The 17,957-nt window shown below is 47.3% G+C and overlaps 1 protein-coding gene across 1 annotated transcript; it reads left to right on the forward strand.

Annotated features, from left to right (window-relative positions):
• The first annotated feature begins 742 nt into the window (after positions 1-742).
• Positions 743-12,468, forward strand: galnt12 (UDP-N-acetyl-alpha-D-galactosamine:polypeptide N-acetylgalactosaminyltransferase 12). The gene is made up of 10 exons (XM_040188554.2): positions 743-2,147; positions 2,452-2,621; positions 3,268-3,457; positions 3,635-3,820; positions 4,024-4,141; positions 4,631-4,807; positions 6,563-6,694; positions 6,924-7,037; positions 7,336-7,491; positions 8,155-12,468. The coding sequence occupies exons 1-10, from the start codon at positions 1,795-1,797 to the stop codon at positions 8,290-8,292; spliced, it is 1,734 nt and encodes a 577-aa protein (XP_040044488.2). The 5' UTR covers positions 743-1,794; the 3' UTR covers positions 8,293-12,468.
• The last annotated feature ends 5,489 nt before the right edge of the window (positions 12,469-17,957 follow it).

Genomic DNA, 17,957 nt, shown 5'->3' on the forward strand with positions numbered 1-17,957 from the left:
AATAGTACGGTATCTGGGCTTTGCTCTGAGTTTACTGTAATTGGGAATCTGTAACACGTTTGGCTTCAATGATCAGATTAATTACCAGCCTCTATCAAAATATTACCGCAGCCCAATAGATAAATTATTGATCCTGTCACACCCGCTTTTGATTGCTTGATGGCAATTAGTACTTTTTCCAGCTGTTTGTCTTTGAGTGAAAGCCTTACTTTATTGAACGAAGCACACGTTCATCCAAAGTGATTCCCACAAAACTATGTGACCGACGAGTTCATAAAAGTTAACAAGCGTATATATATAGGTGGATGTATGTTGTATTTCAATTCTTATGACTTGAAGGCTGAATGTATTTGTGTCACAACAGGGAAGATCACACCCAACCCGGAGGTGCATAGGCAGTTCACCGTAGTTTCATTTCCCGGGCAATATGTTCACACCAAATATCCGTTGCATGGAAAATGTTCTCCAACATCCGGTCCTGAAAGAAAACATCATTAAAACATCTTAATGAGATTAATTATTTTAATTCATTTTAATTGGCTTAACCTCACGTTTTGTGTTGAATTTCATCTTTGGTGTAAAGATTTTTGATATCAGTTTCCTATGAGTGACCACTGGTTGCATAATAAAAATGAATTCCAGATATGGGTACTGGGTTCTCCCAGTGTCATTGAAGAGGGTTCAGAGCTTTTAGGGTATAAAAAAAAGAATGCCTCATGTTTATTACATGTTAGAGACTGGTAATAGTAATAATAATCCTGATTATTGAGAAAACACTAATCGAAAAATCTACTTTACTGTTAAGTGTCTGTTCGTGGTTAAATATCGCCCCACATCCCTCACAGGTCAACATGATTTACCTGACGCTACACTGGATTAAACAGCATACTACATTCAACTTCTGGTTTCACGGTTTTCTTTCAAATTAAAAGTGTATTACAATTTCTTATAACAAGCACGAAACTGAATGAATAACCTACAATAGGTAATGGCATCAAACTATTCGTCTGATTTGTGTATTTATTATTTACTACAAGAAAAATAACAATTTCAGCATTTTAGTTGCTGCTCAGTATTTTACTTTGTATTCCGTAACCGGAAACGTAGTTGCTAGCGTGTCACTTTACAACAGGTTTTATTTAATTACAATTCATATTAGCCGTGAGGGGAATGTATGTCTGTTTACTCAAAGTTTGGTCATGTTTAACGTTGCACAAGTGTTTAACGGGATATAAACTATGGGGCACTGTAATGTTTAGGATTAAACTGACACGTGTCCTTTTAAAAACTGAACGTCTTCCATCAAAACTAACTAAAAGTGGGCCTAACTTTTACGTGGGAGCCTCCCGGGTTTGCTCACTGCGTAACACGGCGAACCAGCGTTTCTCCGATGGGATGCCGAGCGCGTTTAATCCTAGTCCGTTAATCCCGTCACGTCTCTCCAGCGCGCCGTTGAACATGGTCGAGGAGGAGGAGGAGGAGGCGGAGGAGTGTCCTCCCAACGGCAGTCAGCATAAAAACTTCACGGTCTCGCTTCCGCTAGAACTCACAACTTCGGCAGACGGGCAGCAACGAAACTTTCAAAAGTCTCTCGCCAAAGCTCCAAATAACTCTCCCGTTGAAGGAACGCGGATTAAACGTTGACGTCATCAAACAGAAACCGCGACGACGAGTAGGCGGCGGCCGGCGAAGCGGAAAAAAAACTTTTACTTCTCCCTCGGGGGCGCGTGAAGCGTGCGCTCGCGGGGTTTAGGGGGGGGGGGGTAGAGAGGTGGTGAGGGAGAACGCGACGCGATGTCGCTCTGTGGGAGAAGGCATCGACGTAAACTCCTCTACGTCCTCTTCGGCGTCACCCTGGTGGGATACCTGCTCTTCACCGGCCGCGACTCGGGGCCCGCGAGCCGCCGGGAGGCCCCCGCGGAGCCGGAGGTGGGCGACGGCGGCGGCGAGGAGCTGAAGAAGCCCGTCTACGAGAAGCCGCCGCTGGATTTAAAAGCCCCGGGTGAAATGGGCCGAGCCGTCCATCTAAATCTCCTCGGAGAGGAGAAAAGAAAAGAAGAGGAGAGCGTGAAAAAGCACCAGATTAACACTTATGTCAGTGACAAAGTGTCGCTGCACCGGCGGCTGCCGGAGAGATGGAACCCGCTGTGAGTACCGGAGGACTCGAGTCCTCATTCACAGGAAACACTTAAACCCGAGGGGGGGGTTGAACCCTGTGAATGCTGAGAAATGGCCACTGTAGTATTTGCTAATGGGGAGTAACGGCCGCCTTGCCCGTGTCTTAATGCTTCCTTTGGTGTTCAATTGGTCAATCACATGGCTGCGTGTATTTACTTTGGCAAGCCTCAGCCTCCACGTCACCGTGTCCGTAACCGAGTTACCCAGTTACACCCCCCCCCCCCCTCACCCCTTACGGCCCACTAACATGCCACCTCTCCTCGCCGATGGCAGTTGCAGAGAGCTGAAGTACGACTACCGGTCTCTGCCCACCACCACCGTGGTCATCGCCTTCTACAACGAGGCCTGGTCCACCCTGCTGAGGACGGTCCACAGCGTGCTGGAGACGTCCCCCGATCACCTGCTGAACGAGGTGGTGCTGGTGGACGACTACAGCGACAGAGGTAACTGAGCACGGCACCGGTGCACAGGTGGAGATTGTCAGATGTAGATTTTGAGGGAGTGGTTGTAAAACGTTAGGGATCGTGTCCTCACCCTCTGTATAATTGTATAGTTGTGCAATTGTATAGTTGTGCGGAAACTGTTCCCACAAATCAACACACAAACTCTCTGAATCATCGACCCAGCCTTTATGGAGTGTGGACGGTGTTATTTTAGTGACATCACATGGTTGATCTGACCAGAGCTGCTGTGTGTCAAACGCACATTTTAAAGTAAATATAAACCTGGCTGAAAAAATTCAACCTTTTACGTGTCTAATTCCTTCATTTTGTTTGACCAACCTTTTTGACTTGTTATCCAAAAGAAGGGAAATCACTACAACTCAAGAGAAACTAAAGACTATTTACCTTTTTGTTCGTCGTCTATCAAACGCTGGCAGCAGAGTGTAATTGTTGTGTTGTGTTTTGTCCTTTTTTTAGGCATTAAATGTTTGAAAAGAGATCTTGAGCAACTTAACTGGTCTCAATCCAAACCCAGCCGTCACACACACACAGACACACAGACACACAGACACACAGACACACACACACACACACACACACGGAGAACGACACCTTTATAAGATTTCTTTTTCTTCATTTCCTGAAGCTCACCTGAAGGAGCCGCTGGAGAAGTACATCTCCGGTTTGAGGAAGGTGCGTCTGATCCGAGCCACCAAGAGGGAGGGGCTGGTGCGGGCGCGGTTGCTGGGGGCGGCCGATGCCACGGGTGATGTGCTGACCTTCCTGGACTGCCACTGCGAGTGTCACGAGGGCTGGTTAGAGCCCCTGCTCCACAGGTTAGGAAAGACTGTCTCGTTCTCTGAGTATCTTGTGGCCTTGTGATTTCTTGTCGAAACGTCTCGTAGTGACGCTGAACCTCCACCAGCCGGCCGAAGGAGCGCGAAAGGGGACATCGGAGATGATCAATAAGCGCCGCTTCTCCTCTTCTCTCTGACGTGTGACTTTCCCTCCAGGATCAAGGAGGAGCCGTCGGCTGTGGTGTGTCCCGTCATCGACGTGATCGACTGGAACACCTTCCAGTATTTAGGGAACCCCGGCGAACCCCAGATCGGGGGGTTTGACTGGCGGCTGGTCTTCACCTGGCACGTGGTCCCAGATTATGAACAGAAACGCCGCAGCTCGCCCACTGATGTCATCAGGTGCGTGTCTGTGGGGAAAACCATCACGTAATGAACACATACGGTTTTAAGCATAACTATGGACTAGGATATGAATCAATACTTCATCCCTGCCGCCAGCTGGTATAAAAGCTGGGACATCATGGTCTCAAACAGATGAACCATCATCTACAAGAAGCATGGAATAATCGTCTAATGTGTTTTTTATTTGTTTTTACCCTCAGGTCTCCTACTATGGCGGGTGGTCTGTTCGCTGTGAGCAAGAGCTACTTCCATTACCTGGGGACGTACGACACAGGAATGGAGGTGTGGGGAGGAGAGAACCTGGAATTCTCCTTCAGGGTAAGAATGGACTGGCTGACAGGCGGGTAGTAGTCGTTTGGGGGGGGGGGCGGCGTGCGCATGTGTCGTGCACGTGTCGGGCGGGTTATTTATTTTTTTGAATCCAGACTTTCTTGGGGTGGGCGGGGCTTGCTCTTGCTCAATGGTCGGGGAAACACTGCGGCACAATGTGATGACACAACGCGGCTTCACCAGGCGTCTGGATGTGGTTTAGATTTACCAACTGCATCATGTGACTTCGCCTCATCAACGTGCAAGAATTATGACTTAAAGACCCGTGAAAACAAGCCAAATAATAAAATAAATTAAATTAAATTAATAATTTGTAAATCTTTCTTTCCCTCAATAACCAAGAATATTTCCATTAAACAACTAAACCGCCTCTCTGTTTCCTCACAACAAGGCCGTGCTTTGTGTTGACGGATTGCATCATGGCTCTGAGGCTAACCAAACCCCGGTGGTGGTGGTGTTGTTGTTGATGTCTCTTAGATCTGGCAGTGTGGAGGCAGCCTGGAGATCCACCCATGCTCCCACGTGGGCCACGTCTTCCCTAAAATGGCCCCCTACTCGCGCAGCAAAGCTCTGGCAAACAGCGTGAGAGCCGCTGAGGTCTGGATGGACGAATACAAAGAGGTCTACTACCATCGAAACCCCCACGCACGACTGGTGAGTCTATGCTAATGCTACCAAGTACAACCGATGCTAATGTCTGAATGATTTGAGTATTGGGGAAGACGGTATTTCTTTAGATTTCTTTTTATTTCTTTAACCCTTGGTCCCACGCATGCGCAAAAAAACATGTCGCTGCGCCGCCGCTGTGTAGAGAAGCAGCCCTGATTAGGTGACACATGGGATATATGAGCGTCAGACACGCAGGTGTCATTACCACCTTTCCATGTCACCCGTTGCCAGCGTGTATCACCCACCTGTCCCTGACGGGGGGGGTGGAGAGCAGTGCTAACCCATTTGATGCTGCTTTTGTGCATGCACAGACCGAGAGGAGGAAGGGGGGGGGGGGTGGGAGGGGTGCAGTGTAGTTAAAAGGAGAAGCTCCCCAAACACGGATCAGGTGGCGCTCATATCCCTGAGAGGTGCTACCCTTGCCAACCTCGCAGAGGCTCGGCAAAACCCAATCCACCGAAGCCTACAGACCGACACGGCAGCTCCCGATGGGGAGCAGCAGGCCCGCTCATACGATGCAACGTATCCTGTTCAACAGGCTCTGATCTCGTGATACTGTAGCATTTCCTGGCATCTGACAGGCTTTGTTTTCTCTTAATTAGCACTTCCAGTAGTTTAATGAATTCCAGTTACCAGGGTGCTGCTTTTGCTGAACCTATAAAGTTATTCTTTGTAAATTACGGAGGCAACACACGGCCTTCGGCGCAATGGGCTTCTTTTGCTAGACGTCTGGTAGGACCAAAATTGGTTGGTTCCAAGCCCACAATAGTTAACTTGAGTCAGCCTCAGCATATATTGATGCCTTATTTGACTATTTCCAGTCTGTCTGGTAGGCGACTACATTGACAAAGACAAAGAGGGAAAAAAACAACCCTGTGCATTAGTGTTCCAGGATGGCGGCCCCCTCTTGACTAATGAATAATCTAAATAAACACAATTCTAAAAATATAAAACTGAATTGGCGTCAGACTGCTAAGCACGCTTCCGTCGGGCAGCCTCTGGGTTGTGTTCTCTGGTGGTCCTTACTGGTCCCTCCCATCACAGCGACAGCAGGTTCACTCCTCGGGGAATCTGTCTCTCATGCTAATTAATTGATGAAGTGCCAATTAAAGCCGTGTTTGGGCAAACCACCAACATCGATCATCACGCCGCGTTCCTTTGCAAGCAGGTTGAGCCTGAATGCTTCCCCGGCTTTTTCAACCGCCTTAACTATGTACGGCATAAATGCATTTGCATGAGCGCATGTTATTTGCATTAACTGACATGCGCACAGTGACAGATACTCATGATACTCTTTCTCCTGTTGTGAGGGGCCTCCCTACAGACGGACAAAATTACAACCAAATAAAGTCAGTATTGTGACATCACAGTAGTATCTTAGTAGCAGTAGTAGCCCAAATGGGCTTTGAAGGCAGAGATTCAATTCGCTCGTGCACTGGTTTAAAACCAAACATAAACATTGTATGAACGACAAATTCTGTATGCCAAACAAACCGCTCTCATATTGCATGTGGGAGTTATCCAGCTAATATGCCCAATCCCCCAAGCCGTAGAAATAAAACTGAAGCGCATAAATTGCTCCTTCGTCCAGCTCATCATTTTCATCACTCTGATTGAAATATACAGTTATGTTCCGTACATGCTACAGCAGTGCAGTTTTACGTCCCGTAGTCAAGGACTCCCAGGTTATCACGGCAGACAGATGCAGCCGGCATGATACCGTGTTCTTTGTTCTTGCAGGAGGCCTTTGGAGACGTGACGGAGCGAAAGAAGCTCAGGGAGAAGCTCGGCTGCAAGAGCTTCAGGTGGTATCTGGATAACGTTTACCCCGATATTCACGTCCCAGAGGATAAGCCCGGCATGTTTGGAATGGTGAGAACACGCCGTGAGTCAGGTCTTTGGTTGCAGTATGAATCCAACTATTCCCACCAGTTTGATGGAATTCAAGCTGTGCAGAGCAGTTTAGAACGAAGTTGTCAATGTGTGATGTTCCCGATTAGCATGGATTTCTTTTACCATTTGTGGGCTTCTGTAATCTATATTTTTAGCAGTTTCACTTTCTCCTGAAAGATTTATTGACCTGATCTTTGGCCCATTGCAGCTGAAGAACCGAGGAAAGACCAACTACTGCTTCGACTACAACCCCACGGATGAAAACACAGTGGTGGGCCAAAGGGTCATCCTGTATTCGTGTCACGGAATGGGTCAGAACCAGGTAATGGACCTCAGTCTTTTCAGGGCCAACACCAATACAACGTTGTTGGATGTCTTGTGAAAAGTCACTTCCGTCTATTTTTAATGCAACAGGCATGAAACCTTCTTAATTTCAGTTACAGATGCATGCAATTAATGGGGGTTGCATAATGTATGTTTTCTAATGACCTAAGTAATCATTCTTATCAAGAGCTGCTGCACTCTAATTCCACAGTGGAGCACAAGGGATCTGAAGCTCTATTGGGGCGATAAAGGACTAGAATGTTTTTGAGATTTTGAGTGATTTTGTCCTGCCGTAGTTTTTTGAATACTCCCCGGACGGGGAGATCCGCTACAACACGAGGGTGCCTGCCGGATGCGTTTGGGGCGACAACGTCAGCACCTACCTGACCCTGCAGCTGTGCCGAAAACGAGGAGAACCTCTTCCCGCGGAGCAGAAGTTTGACCTCAGAGAGGTGAGGAGGCCCAACCAGATTCAACCAAGGAGGCGGATGTGTCCGTTCTGTTTCTTTTTCTTCAAAGAGACTGTAGCGAAATAAGAGCTGTGCTGATTACATTTTTCTAAGTCTTTTTTTCTAAAAAAAATCAAACTGCTCGTTTAATTAGGCTCTTGGCAATCTACATGTTATAATTTCCTTTAGAAAAGCACTGTGCAATCCGCCGAATTATCTCCTTTCAAATTCTACTATACTAAATCTTTTTTAAGTGTCATAAAGTTGGATTGAATGGAATCACGCCGTCCGCTCCGGGGCCAAAATCCAATTCACGGTGCGGTCAAAGTCATGTCAAGTACGTAGCTGAGCGGCTCCACGGCCGACTAGAGCAAAAGTAAGGTTGATGCTTAAACTGAAGCCGGAAAGATGACTGGCTGTCCACCACTCGCTGCTGCAGGTTGCTTATCACGGCCGAGCCCCAGCGCAGCTGATGCCCGTCGCTAATATCTGCGTACAATTAGGTGTTCTTAAGTGTTCTTAAACCACGGTAGCAGATTTATCATAGCGAGAGATCAGATGTGTTTACCTAGCAGCTGTTTTGTTACTCTAGACATGTCCCGTACAGCCCTAATAGCTGCTTTGTTGCAGTACTGCACCACTAACAATGCACCTTCTGTGTTTTAGGATGGCAGCCTGTACCATGCGCTGAGCCAGAAGTGCGTTGAGGCGGTAGACAAGACGGACAACGGCACACCGGCCCCGGCACTCCAACCCTGCTCGGACAGCCTCCTGCAGAAGTGGTTCTTTGAGGAGAGAATGTAACGGTATCAAACTGGAATATATCGGCAGGGCTGATAACTTGAGGAGCGGTACGGGTGGATTCTGATATAAGCTTCCTTCCACTCAAAATGCAACATTTGCACCTGTGTACTGGTCATAATGGCCCAGTGGGAAATTATACTGGAATGTGTATTCTGGAGAACTTTGAGGGGGAAAAAAGAAAATATATATGTGTGTGTGTGTGTGTGTATATATATATATATATATATATATATATTTGGGAATCATTTTTCTTGGATGCTGTTGCTGGGAGACAGAAGCCAGCTGGAATATGTATTGTTTTTGTAATCAAGGAGGATCGCTGAGACGCTGCACAAACAAGACCTTCTGATATATAAATATTTTTTTCTTGTTGACATTTACGCCCCAAAGCACCGGTGCAGTCTGTGAGATTGGTGTAGGCTTCATGCAAACACTGAAAAATGTGTACATCTGTCCGACTGCGTCAGAGCACATGGATTTTTAGAGACTCGCAGCCTTTTTAAGATGTTCGCGTCTTCTCCTGCAGAGGGGGCCAACGCTCCTCTCTGCAAGTTCTTATCTGTCACGTGTTCTCTATTTGATGAGAGAAAGTGGGACAAAACTTCAGGTATTTTGTAGGAACCATTTTAAGACATTTTGAGTGCTTTGTTCTCTTGCATACGAGTGGCTTAATAAAAGCCTTAGAAAACATGCAGGTACCTTCAACTTAATCCCCCAACTAACTGATAACACGAGAAACTCCATTCGGCTTTGGCTGACAAGACATTTTGCGACATGTCTTGGTTCTGTGCTCTTTTAATTGTTGCATCCCAAGACATACTAAATCATATTGTATTTTTGGAATTTCAACTATGTTTATTTAAAATGTATCATATGTAAAATTACTGTTATTTTAATGCTTGGACACTGGCATTTTGTATGGAGTCCTCAGCAAGAGGGAATGTAGTCACTTGCCATTGGCTTCCCATTATTCGTTGCCAATCAAATGTGCCGAAATGTGAAAGAAAAGAAAAGCCTTTATAGTTCTACTTGGAGATATCCCTCGTCGGAGATGTCTTTGTACTGAATGTATATTTCATCCCATAGCGAGTCTGAGAGAGAACTGAAGTCAGGAGTTGTGACAAAGTGTCGTGCGCACTTACAACATGTGTGCTGCCCTGCTGAGGACGCGGCGCGCCGGCCGTGGCCCCTGCTGAGTGTACGCGGGTTACACTTTGGATCTACTGATCCACTCGCGGCCTCCGCGACTAGAGCCCCTCTGTTGTCGAGGTCACTTCCCCATGCAGAGGGGCCGAGGGAAGCGCGGCGGACATGCATCTGTTACTTGTGCGCTGAAGGTATGATGTATGAATAGAAGGGATCAACAGTACAGTTTTTTTGCAGCACGGACAGATAACTGAGGAGACTGAATGAAGCCATTGAGTGACCTCTTCCTAACCATTAACCTTGACGGGCTCTTGGCCCATTGCTCCCAGAGGAGCTCTGCTGGTAGGCGATCGTTCTGAAGTACATTCTGGCTATTGATCCAGAATGTATACTCAGAGTAAGATGAACGAGATGTGGAAAAGACCATTTTGCCAAGACTGGAGTGGATTCAGAACATGTAGTGCAGGAAAGTGGCAACATCTGCGCACATGAGCTCACGCAGTAAAAGCCTTCAGGGACGGCGGTGGGCTTTACTTGGCGCTCGGAGGATATATTTAGAATTGCACCGCGTAGGATGGAGGCACAAAAGAAGTTCCAAGCTGCGTTGGATCGTGCACATCGTTCGTGGGGTGAAAGTTCTCAGGGATCCATTGAGGTTTTCTCTGGCGCTGTGAGTGGTACATGATTGCGCAGACAATGCTCGCTGAAGTGGAATGGACTAAATTACCAGAGGGAGGATCATCATCGTGTGAGCCATACAGGGGGTTGTATGAATGTTTCGCCCACAAAGCCTGATCTTGGTCACCACAAGCTCCAGGAAAAAAAGTCGGGGAGCAGGTTGCCACTCGTCCGTGCAGCTTCACTGCTGGGATTTAAAACTTCGCTGATTCAATGAATGTCAACCTAGAGATGCGATTCAGTAGGAACAAGTGAAATGGTTCCATTTAGTCCAGTGTTCATGCTTTCTAACCCGTGTCTTTTACCCTGTGACTAAAGTAAACGTAGCCTGTTATTAATTGTCCCGGTGGCCACCTGTTATGCCGGGCGTGTACCGCCCAGTAAAACACATTTTATATTGTATGCTAATCTGATAAGGTGCATGGGGCCGCCATAAATTTGCTCTTGGCCAGCCGAGGCTCATATCTCGCTTGCAGTGTCATAAGAGCGATTCTATCAACCAAAGCGCGTGTTGTAAACCGCTGTGATGTAGCAGGGATCGGATCAGGCACTTGAACCTGTAGATGTAGAACCTGCACGGATACCAATGCTGGAATTAAAGTGACTGATTTATCAATGCTGTCAGTAACTCCCGTGGCCTTGTACTGATATTAGGAATGTGAGTAATATATTTTGTGTTTGTCGGATCAACTCAACGGACCAAATCTGATGTACCTGCTAACTGTTGTCAATTGTAAACATGCCATGTGGGATCTGTGTGTCCTTGCTGATTATGTCTCCTGATTTTCTTTGTCTCTAAAAATATGCACCACCGTCGGCAGGCTTTGTACATGATAAAACCAATCCTGAACATGATCACTGAGCGCTGTGACTCATCAGCATCCCCAATGAGAAGAAACCGTGATGGAGACCTGAATCGAGGCGCTGGGGGGGGGGCTGAGCTTTCCAACCACATCTGATTGGTTTGATCACCAGCTGCCGAGCGAGATGGTGAAAAGCCGAGCCAAGTCGCTCTCAATTACTCATTGATGATGCTCTGCTGTTCTGTTTTGTGTGTGTGTGTGCGCGCCATGTCTTTGTGACAACTGCACGGTGAACGGCCTGTATTGGAGATGAAATCTGGCAAGCTTCTTTTTTTTTTCTTCTCGAGAGAGAAGAGAACACATCCCACGAAACATTCGTGTGCTGCATGCGGCGGGCCGGTGGATGCGCTCTGATGAAAACTCGCCAGAAATCCTCACGCTGTGACAAACGCTTCCCAGGCGGCGCTCTGCTGCTCCCCAGGAAAAACAGAAGCGCTGCAGAGGGCTGCGACGCTGCCGTCTCACCCTAATCCGCTGGCTCCTCTCCTGTGAGCAAAAAGCAATACTGTAAAATAACCTGGAATAAAGCGACTCCTATTTGATCCCGTGTGGTGGGCATGACCCCCCCAACCCCCCCCCCCCCCCCCCCCATATGTCTTTGAAGATGCTCAGACTTCGGTTGTCCTAAGAGGACGCAACACACTCGGCGTCCAGAGGCCGTTTCCCCCCCACCAGCGCGTCTGTTTCGGTTATATAATCCCCAATACTCCAAGAGCAGTGACTGTTGGGCTGCACACATCACATGACACACTTCTCTCTTTCAGGAGAGACTCCAGACGGTGCAGTAAACATGTGAGGCCTAGATACGGAGATGGCGTTCCTCCGCTTAGAAGGAGTGAGCTAGTGGATGAAACGGCGAGGCTGGCACGCGGTAAATTCTGATCAAATAGCTATTCTGCGTCACGTGGTGTCGTACCCGAGCCTCGTGGCGGCGTTGCGTGCACGGCCGTGTGCCATTCTGGCTTCGCTTTCAAGGAGGCGAGTGAGAAACTGCAAAACTAATACGTCGGCGTTTTAGCAGTGCGGGCGTTCGTGTTCGCTGGTGGGAGAAGAACGACGTCGTCTGAGATTCGTAGAGCGAGACGTGAAGTACCGGCTGTGATGGTCCCATGAAAACATGCAGTGACGTGAGAGACGAAGGGAAGAATATGACATTAGCCCAGCGAGCATCTAAAAATGATGCATCTGGGTTCATAGACATTCCTCGACTTGAAGCCGTCTTCGGTGCAGTGGAACCGCTGAGCAGCAGCCAAGGAACATTTCTTGTTACTAATTTGCCGTTTTTGAATTGTTGAGATGGATGAAAATGTTTGTGTGTGATTATGAAGGTGACTCTGCTCTCCTGCTGTAGTTCAATTTAGATTTGAGTCAGATTAGTTTAGAAAATTGCTCATAATGAGTGGACACTTTTTTTTTGTGGTTATTTAGAGGCTAGTTTGTGTTGCGATTTACAATTATTGATCAAATAAAAAAACACATGCAAGAACAACATATTCCCCATCTTCTTTATGTTTTCATGACTAAATCCAGCCTAATAAAGGCAGTTGAACGTGACACATTGTACTCTAGATGCATTTTTCTCTCCATAGTCGCAGAATGCGGATTGTGCGACCCTTATGGTGACACTGCCGATGTGCGTAACAACGACGCGCGTTTCCGTGATTGGATTGAGGAGGACAGACACCGCTCACATCACACTTGTCCCACAGTGAATGGACACGGCGGCGCCAGAACATCTCGAGTATGTGTTCTTTCTAATGCGATGACATGGATTGGAATATAAATAACTCGTTGCCTCTTTTTGTTGCAATTTCCTCCTCACATTCCGATGGATGTTCCCTCTGCTGCAATTCCTCCGTACCGTGATCGAAACAGAGCGAATCCTGTTTGGCAGATACGATGTACTCTGCTTAAGGGAACACCAGAGTCCCACTAGTTGACACTTTGGCAGACTGATGTTTCACGGCCTCCTCCTCCATTGACAGAATACCTTTAATGTGTTCTTACGAGATAACGCGCTTCCACAGACGATTAAGCCTCCCACCCTCTTCCGTTCATTCCCCTTCATCAGATTACTTGATTGCTTGCTAAATGCACTGCGTCCAGGGAAATCTACTGTACTTTTTTTCCCCCCCTTAGACAAAATGAGGTGTGGTTGATTTTATTTGGGTTTTTTTTCCCGCGCAGATTAACAATTACGAAACATATTTTATAATCCGGTTCAGGTGGAGGCCTAGCGTTGTTTTTGGGAGCAGGTTGCACCTCGCAGAATGGATCGATGTCACTGGCATTCTGCAGATTACGTGGACTGAATTACACAGAAGATCCCAAGTCTCTACCATCACATACAGCAAGCGTGTTTAAAAATAGCTTAATTTGCTAAATAGTCTTATTTGCTTTCTTGCCTTTGTACAGATCCATCTTTAAAGGGTTACCGAGAGCAACATCAACCAATGAACAGTCTCATTTTAAATCTATATGACCTACTTAAGTAATTAAGACCCATCGGTGAGAAGATCTAGTATTCCTTTGTAGTCATTGGCAATGCTGGTTACGCACAATATCAGTTAAGTAATCATCAACAACCCACGTTAAAGGTTGTAGAGACGTCGTTGGAGCTGTGTGGCCCGGCGCTGCTTTCTCATCCTGCTCCCAGGAGAGCAAATAACTCCTACACCTTGACGTGCTGCCGATTCGGAGTGCTAAAGACATTGACATTGCGTTTCACAGTGTGCGATTAAATTGAATTCTGCCTTCTCTAGAGGGGCTTTTTCACTTGAAGAAGGAGGGGGGGGGGGGGGGGTTGTTATGCAGGTTAAATGAACAGATCCCCTCGCAGCTAACAAGCTGTAGTCATGTGCGAATGAAACGCCTCATCGCTCTGCAGAGGAAATGTCAGCTGTGTAGCAAGTTGAGCGTGTTCCACATTTACAATTTACATATGAGAATCAAGCACAGCTCTGACACCCCGGCTTTTAGGAGTCTAGTTTTCGGTGCTTTATTTTACGCGGCAGTGAGTTTTTGAGATTAGCATATTCAGAGTTAATTCTGAAAATATTTATCTTAAACATCGTTTTTTCCCCGCCGGGGATTTAACGGCCGTTGTCCATCAATTGTGTCCGTCGGAGCAGCCGAGGCTCTGAGGGAGAAACCGGTAAGGATAGAAGAAGCGGAGTTTTAAGCTCACGCTAATGTTCTTTTAAGAGAGAGGCAGCACTTAGACTTCTTTAGCAGTCTCTAAGGCTGGGGAGAAAAAACAGCTATCCCTGCCTCTGCATAATTCATTACTCGGTGATGATGATGTGCTCGGTCAGACAGACCACCAACTGGCGATGGAAATTTAACTTGGATTGATGCGGCATACACATGTATTAATCATGCAAGTCAGTGCACTGATGCTTAAACCGTGTGTTGATAAAACAACATTAATCACGGCGTGCCTCTCAATGCGCTTACACTTCCTCAAACGTTGTTTTGTTTAAGCGGTTTTCTAAATAAATACTTGTGTAGTGGTAGTTAACTGACAAGTACTTCCCTAAATGTCAAACTAACCCTTTTATCAGGTAAACTCATAGGCAAATATTGGGGGGAAAAAGAAGATATTCTTTAGATTAGAGATAATAGCGCTGCTATAAGAGACGAGTGACAGTCTTACAGTAAATAAACCCTGGTGATGGTTGAAAGGTCACATGTTTCCCTGGGCTGCAGGGTATCCCTTTGGTTACGCACACGGGGCAGCAGAGCTCCAGTGGATGCCAGAACATGGGGGGGGGTCCCGGGGGTTCCTGGCAGTGGGGCAAATCACTGACCTTTTTCAAGGGGGCCCAATCGATGAGGCTCAACATCACAGGGCTCCGGAAATCTCTCAGCAGAGACACCAGAAGCATGAAGACTCTTGCCGTCGGATGATGCTCTAATTGCTTGTGGTGGGTCTCAGTGGTCTGATCCGGCCCCTCCGCCTGCAGGCCCGGCCGTACAGTGCGGTCCCACAAGTCTCTATACTTTACATTAAAAAACATCACATAAAGAACTGGGTTAGCTTCATGTAAATCGTGCACTTCCTGTGGTTCAAACGGGCTTGATTAATAGTATGACGCGACATTCTGTTACCTGGATGCCTTTTGCGCCCCGATGCTGATGTGATTAATAAAAAAGAAGCCCCGAAACACGAGCTTCTAATGATAACATCTGTTAAACGCACCAAAACAAATTGCGTATGTCAGAAAGGCCGTCACCCGGGAAAGCTAAACTGCCAGCGCTCACACTGCGCTGGTTAAGTACCCGGCGCTTTGAATAACAGTGGCCCGAAAGTGACAGGTGAGCAGCGCTCAGCGGGTAGCGGTATGGAAATGGTGCTCGCAGGGACTCGTTGGAGCCGCTCGCTGGTAGTGAACCTGCTGACTTGTGGAGGAGTGGCGCTGAGCGGGGCCAACTCCTCTCGCCGCCTGACGCCGCTCTCGTCGCCCTGCTTTCATCGAGCTCAAGTGCCACAGCTATTGGACCTTTGTGCGATGCTGAGGGGGGGAAGCTGAATGTGCCAGCGCGGTTGGCGAGGTTACTTCCAAACGGCTTCCCACTGAAGCTCATTGATTAGCTATTCCAAACGAGGATCGGCCTTAAGCAAGTTGAGTTGTTTTTTCCTTATGGATACAAGTTATGTGTTCTCTCTTTAGATTACATTTTGTTGTGATGTACTGTATTAGAATACTAATACTATAATTATCTTGAGTCTCTTCGGGTGGATTAAGTGGCTCAGAGCTGTCTCTCTTTTTTACTCATTTAGTTTCCTTATTCTAACTCACCGTTGCGTCTTCATGCCTGATATTTGAATGTCATGGTTATGTGTTTCTTATGGAGAATCAGAACATGTCATCATCTCCATCTCTGGGGAGGGGGGGGGGCTGCAGATTTTCCAATGGATGCTGCAGCAGGTCAGCAGTGTGGCAGGTACAGTATACAGCATTTTTATCGACCAACACGTTACATGAAGCGGAGACACAAAAGATGCCATTGAAGACATTGAGACACACAGCAGCCAGAGCCAGAAGCTCCAGCCAGAGGGAAGCCTGGGAGTGAGAGGAAGGCGCCCCCCCCCCACCCCCACCCCCACCCCACGGGACTCCCAGTGAAGAGAGTCTGCCTGCCTATCGATCCAACCACATCATGGCCAGATCGGGTAGGAGGACACCCGAGTCCACTCAAACAGGACAGAAACATCAACAGGTGTGCGTACATGTGTGCTTTCATGCTAATGGGGTTGACACTGGTTTTGAGATGTCCAGTAGAGGTGGGGGGGGGTCTGACTTAATGTCCACCCGTCACATTGTCAGGCTGCATTTCTAAGCCACCCGTCCAGCAAAATTGACCCACACATGACCAGATGTGTGTGCGCGCGCACACACACACACACACACACAGGCATGCAATCGCCTCTTGTCATCCCAGATGCTCCTTCAAGCTCATTATTTGCGGGACTGTCGACTCGTGGCTTGTTGTGCTGGTTGGGTAATGCATCTTAAGCCTGGCTATCAAATATGAATAAAGCGCTGACTTCCTCATCTATCTTTCATGGTTTTCATTTGTTAAGCTATCTGCTGGCAAAAATATTTTTGCATGTCCCCTTTCTGCTGCGAATGATGTGCTCAAGCAGCAGTCGGTCTGTTATGAAACTGTACATATGCGTCCTGTTTTGTGTGAATATTATTGTTCGGGGGTGGGGGTTTAATTAGAATATTTGTGAATGAGGTTTTGCAATTATAGTTAATGTTGGAAACTTTCATTTCATGGTTTTTATGGCATCCTCATCCACTATGCAGTGCTCTAGATTTTCTCTGTACGTGCAAGTATTTTTCCAATTATCAGCGATGTGTGTGTGTGTGTGTGTTTTAGTGTGTAGGCCCATGTGCCCAATTCTGTGTGCATGCACGTGGTTATTTCTTATTGTTTCCATCTATAAATGCGGGTTTAAAACCACATATATTCCATATTTGAACACGTGTCTGCACATACCTCCAAATCCCCTCCAGCGTAACGGCCTGTCAGCTCTCTGAGGGCCCCACAGTGTATCTGTCCTGGATTTGCAAACAATACAGAAAATGATTCTGGGACTGAGCTGTTCTCTGCACATGTGCGCTCTCTCTGCACTGCACTCCAGAGTCCACATCGCAGAGCCATTAAGGACGCCGCCGTCAGCATTCCACAAGCAATCACTGATCGATACTCCCGTTGGAGCGCAGATAGGCCGGGCACCTCCTGTGTCCATTAGCGCAATCGCCGCTGGAGAGAAACGGGTAGCTGTAACCAAACGGGGGCTCTTCATTCGCCCCGCGGAGCCACCTTCACCAAGGAGAGCCACACCGATGGGCCCCCGCCTGTATAAATCAGCCGGTGGCTTTTAATGTCTCAGGAGCGCACGCCTTATTTCTTTTTCTCCTGGCGGATGGAAGGGGTTGTGTATAATTAATGTGGGTGGGGTGAGCGGAGGTGGGAGGTCTTGCAAAGCGGCCGCCAACCGCTTCCGCCTCGCGGCACGTGTGCTGAAAGGCTGAGAAATGCTTCTTTTTTCTGTAACATCTCCTTCTCATTCTCATTCTCTCCATCGAATCTTTTTTTCGCGACACTTTGAACACAGTTTTTGTGCAAAAGAATGCCCATGCATGTGATGTGCTCGTGTGTGTGTGTGTGTGTGTGTGTGACCATGTTTGTCAGTATGCTGTTGCTAGGACATCACTTCAAACCCACTAATTAGAGTGACAGTTTTTATTTATAGTGTGGGGCTAAAATGCAATAGCCGGCTCGTATACCCTCCTCCTTCGCCGCGCCCCCCCGGGCCCTAATTATCGAGTTTACCATGTGACATACATCCACAAAAACAGAGAGGACACATTGACAGATTGTCACTTACAACATTAGACCGAACTTCTTCGAACCCGAGGTCACTGTGTGTTCCACACTATTTCTCCATCTTGTATCCACGCC

Source organism: Gasterosteus aculeatus, chromosome 10, assembly GCF_964276395.1.
Source record: "Gasterosteus aculeatus chromosome 10, fGasAcu3.hap1.1, whole genome shotgun sequence".
Classification (NCBI taxonomy): domain Eukaryota; kingdom Metazoa; phylum Chordata; class Actinopteri; order Perciformes; family Gasterosteidae; genus Gasterosteus; species Gasterosteus aculeatus.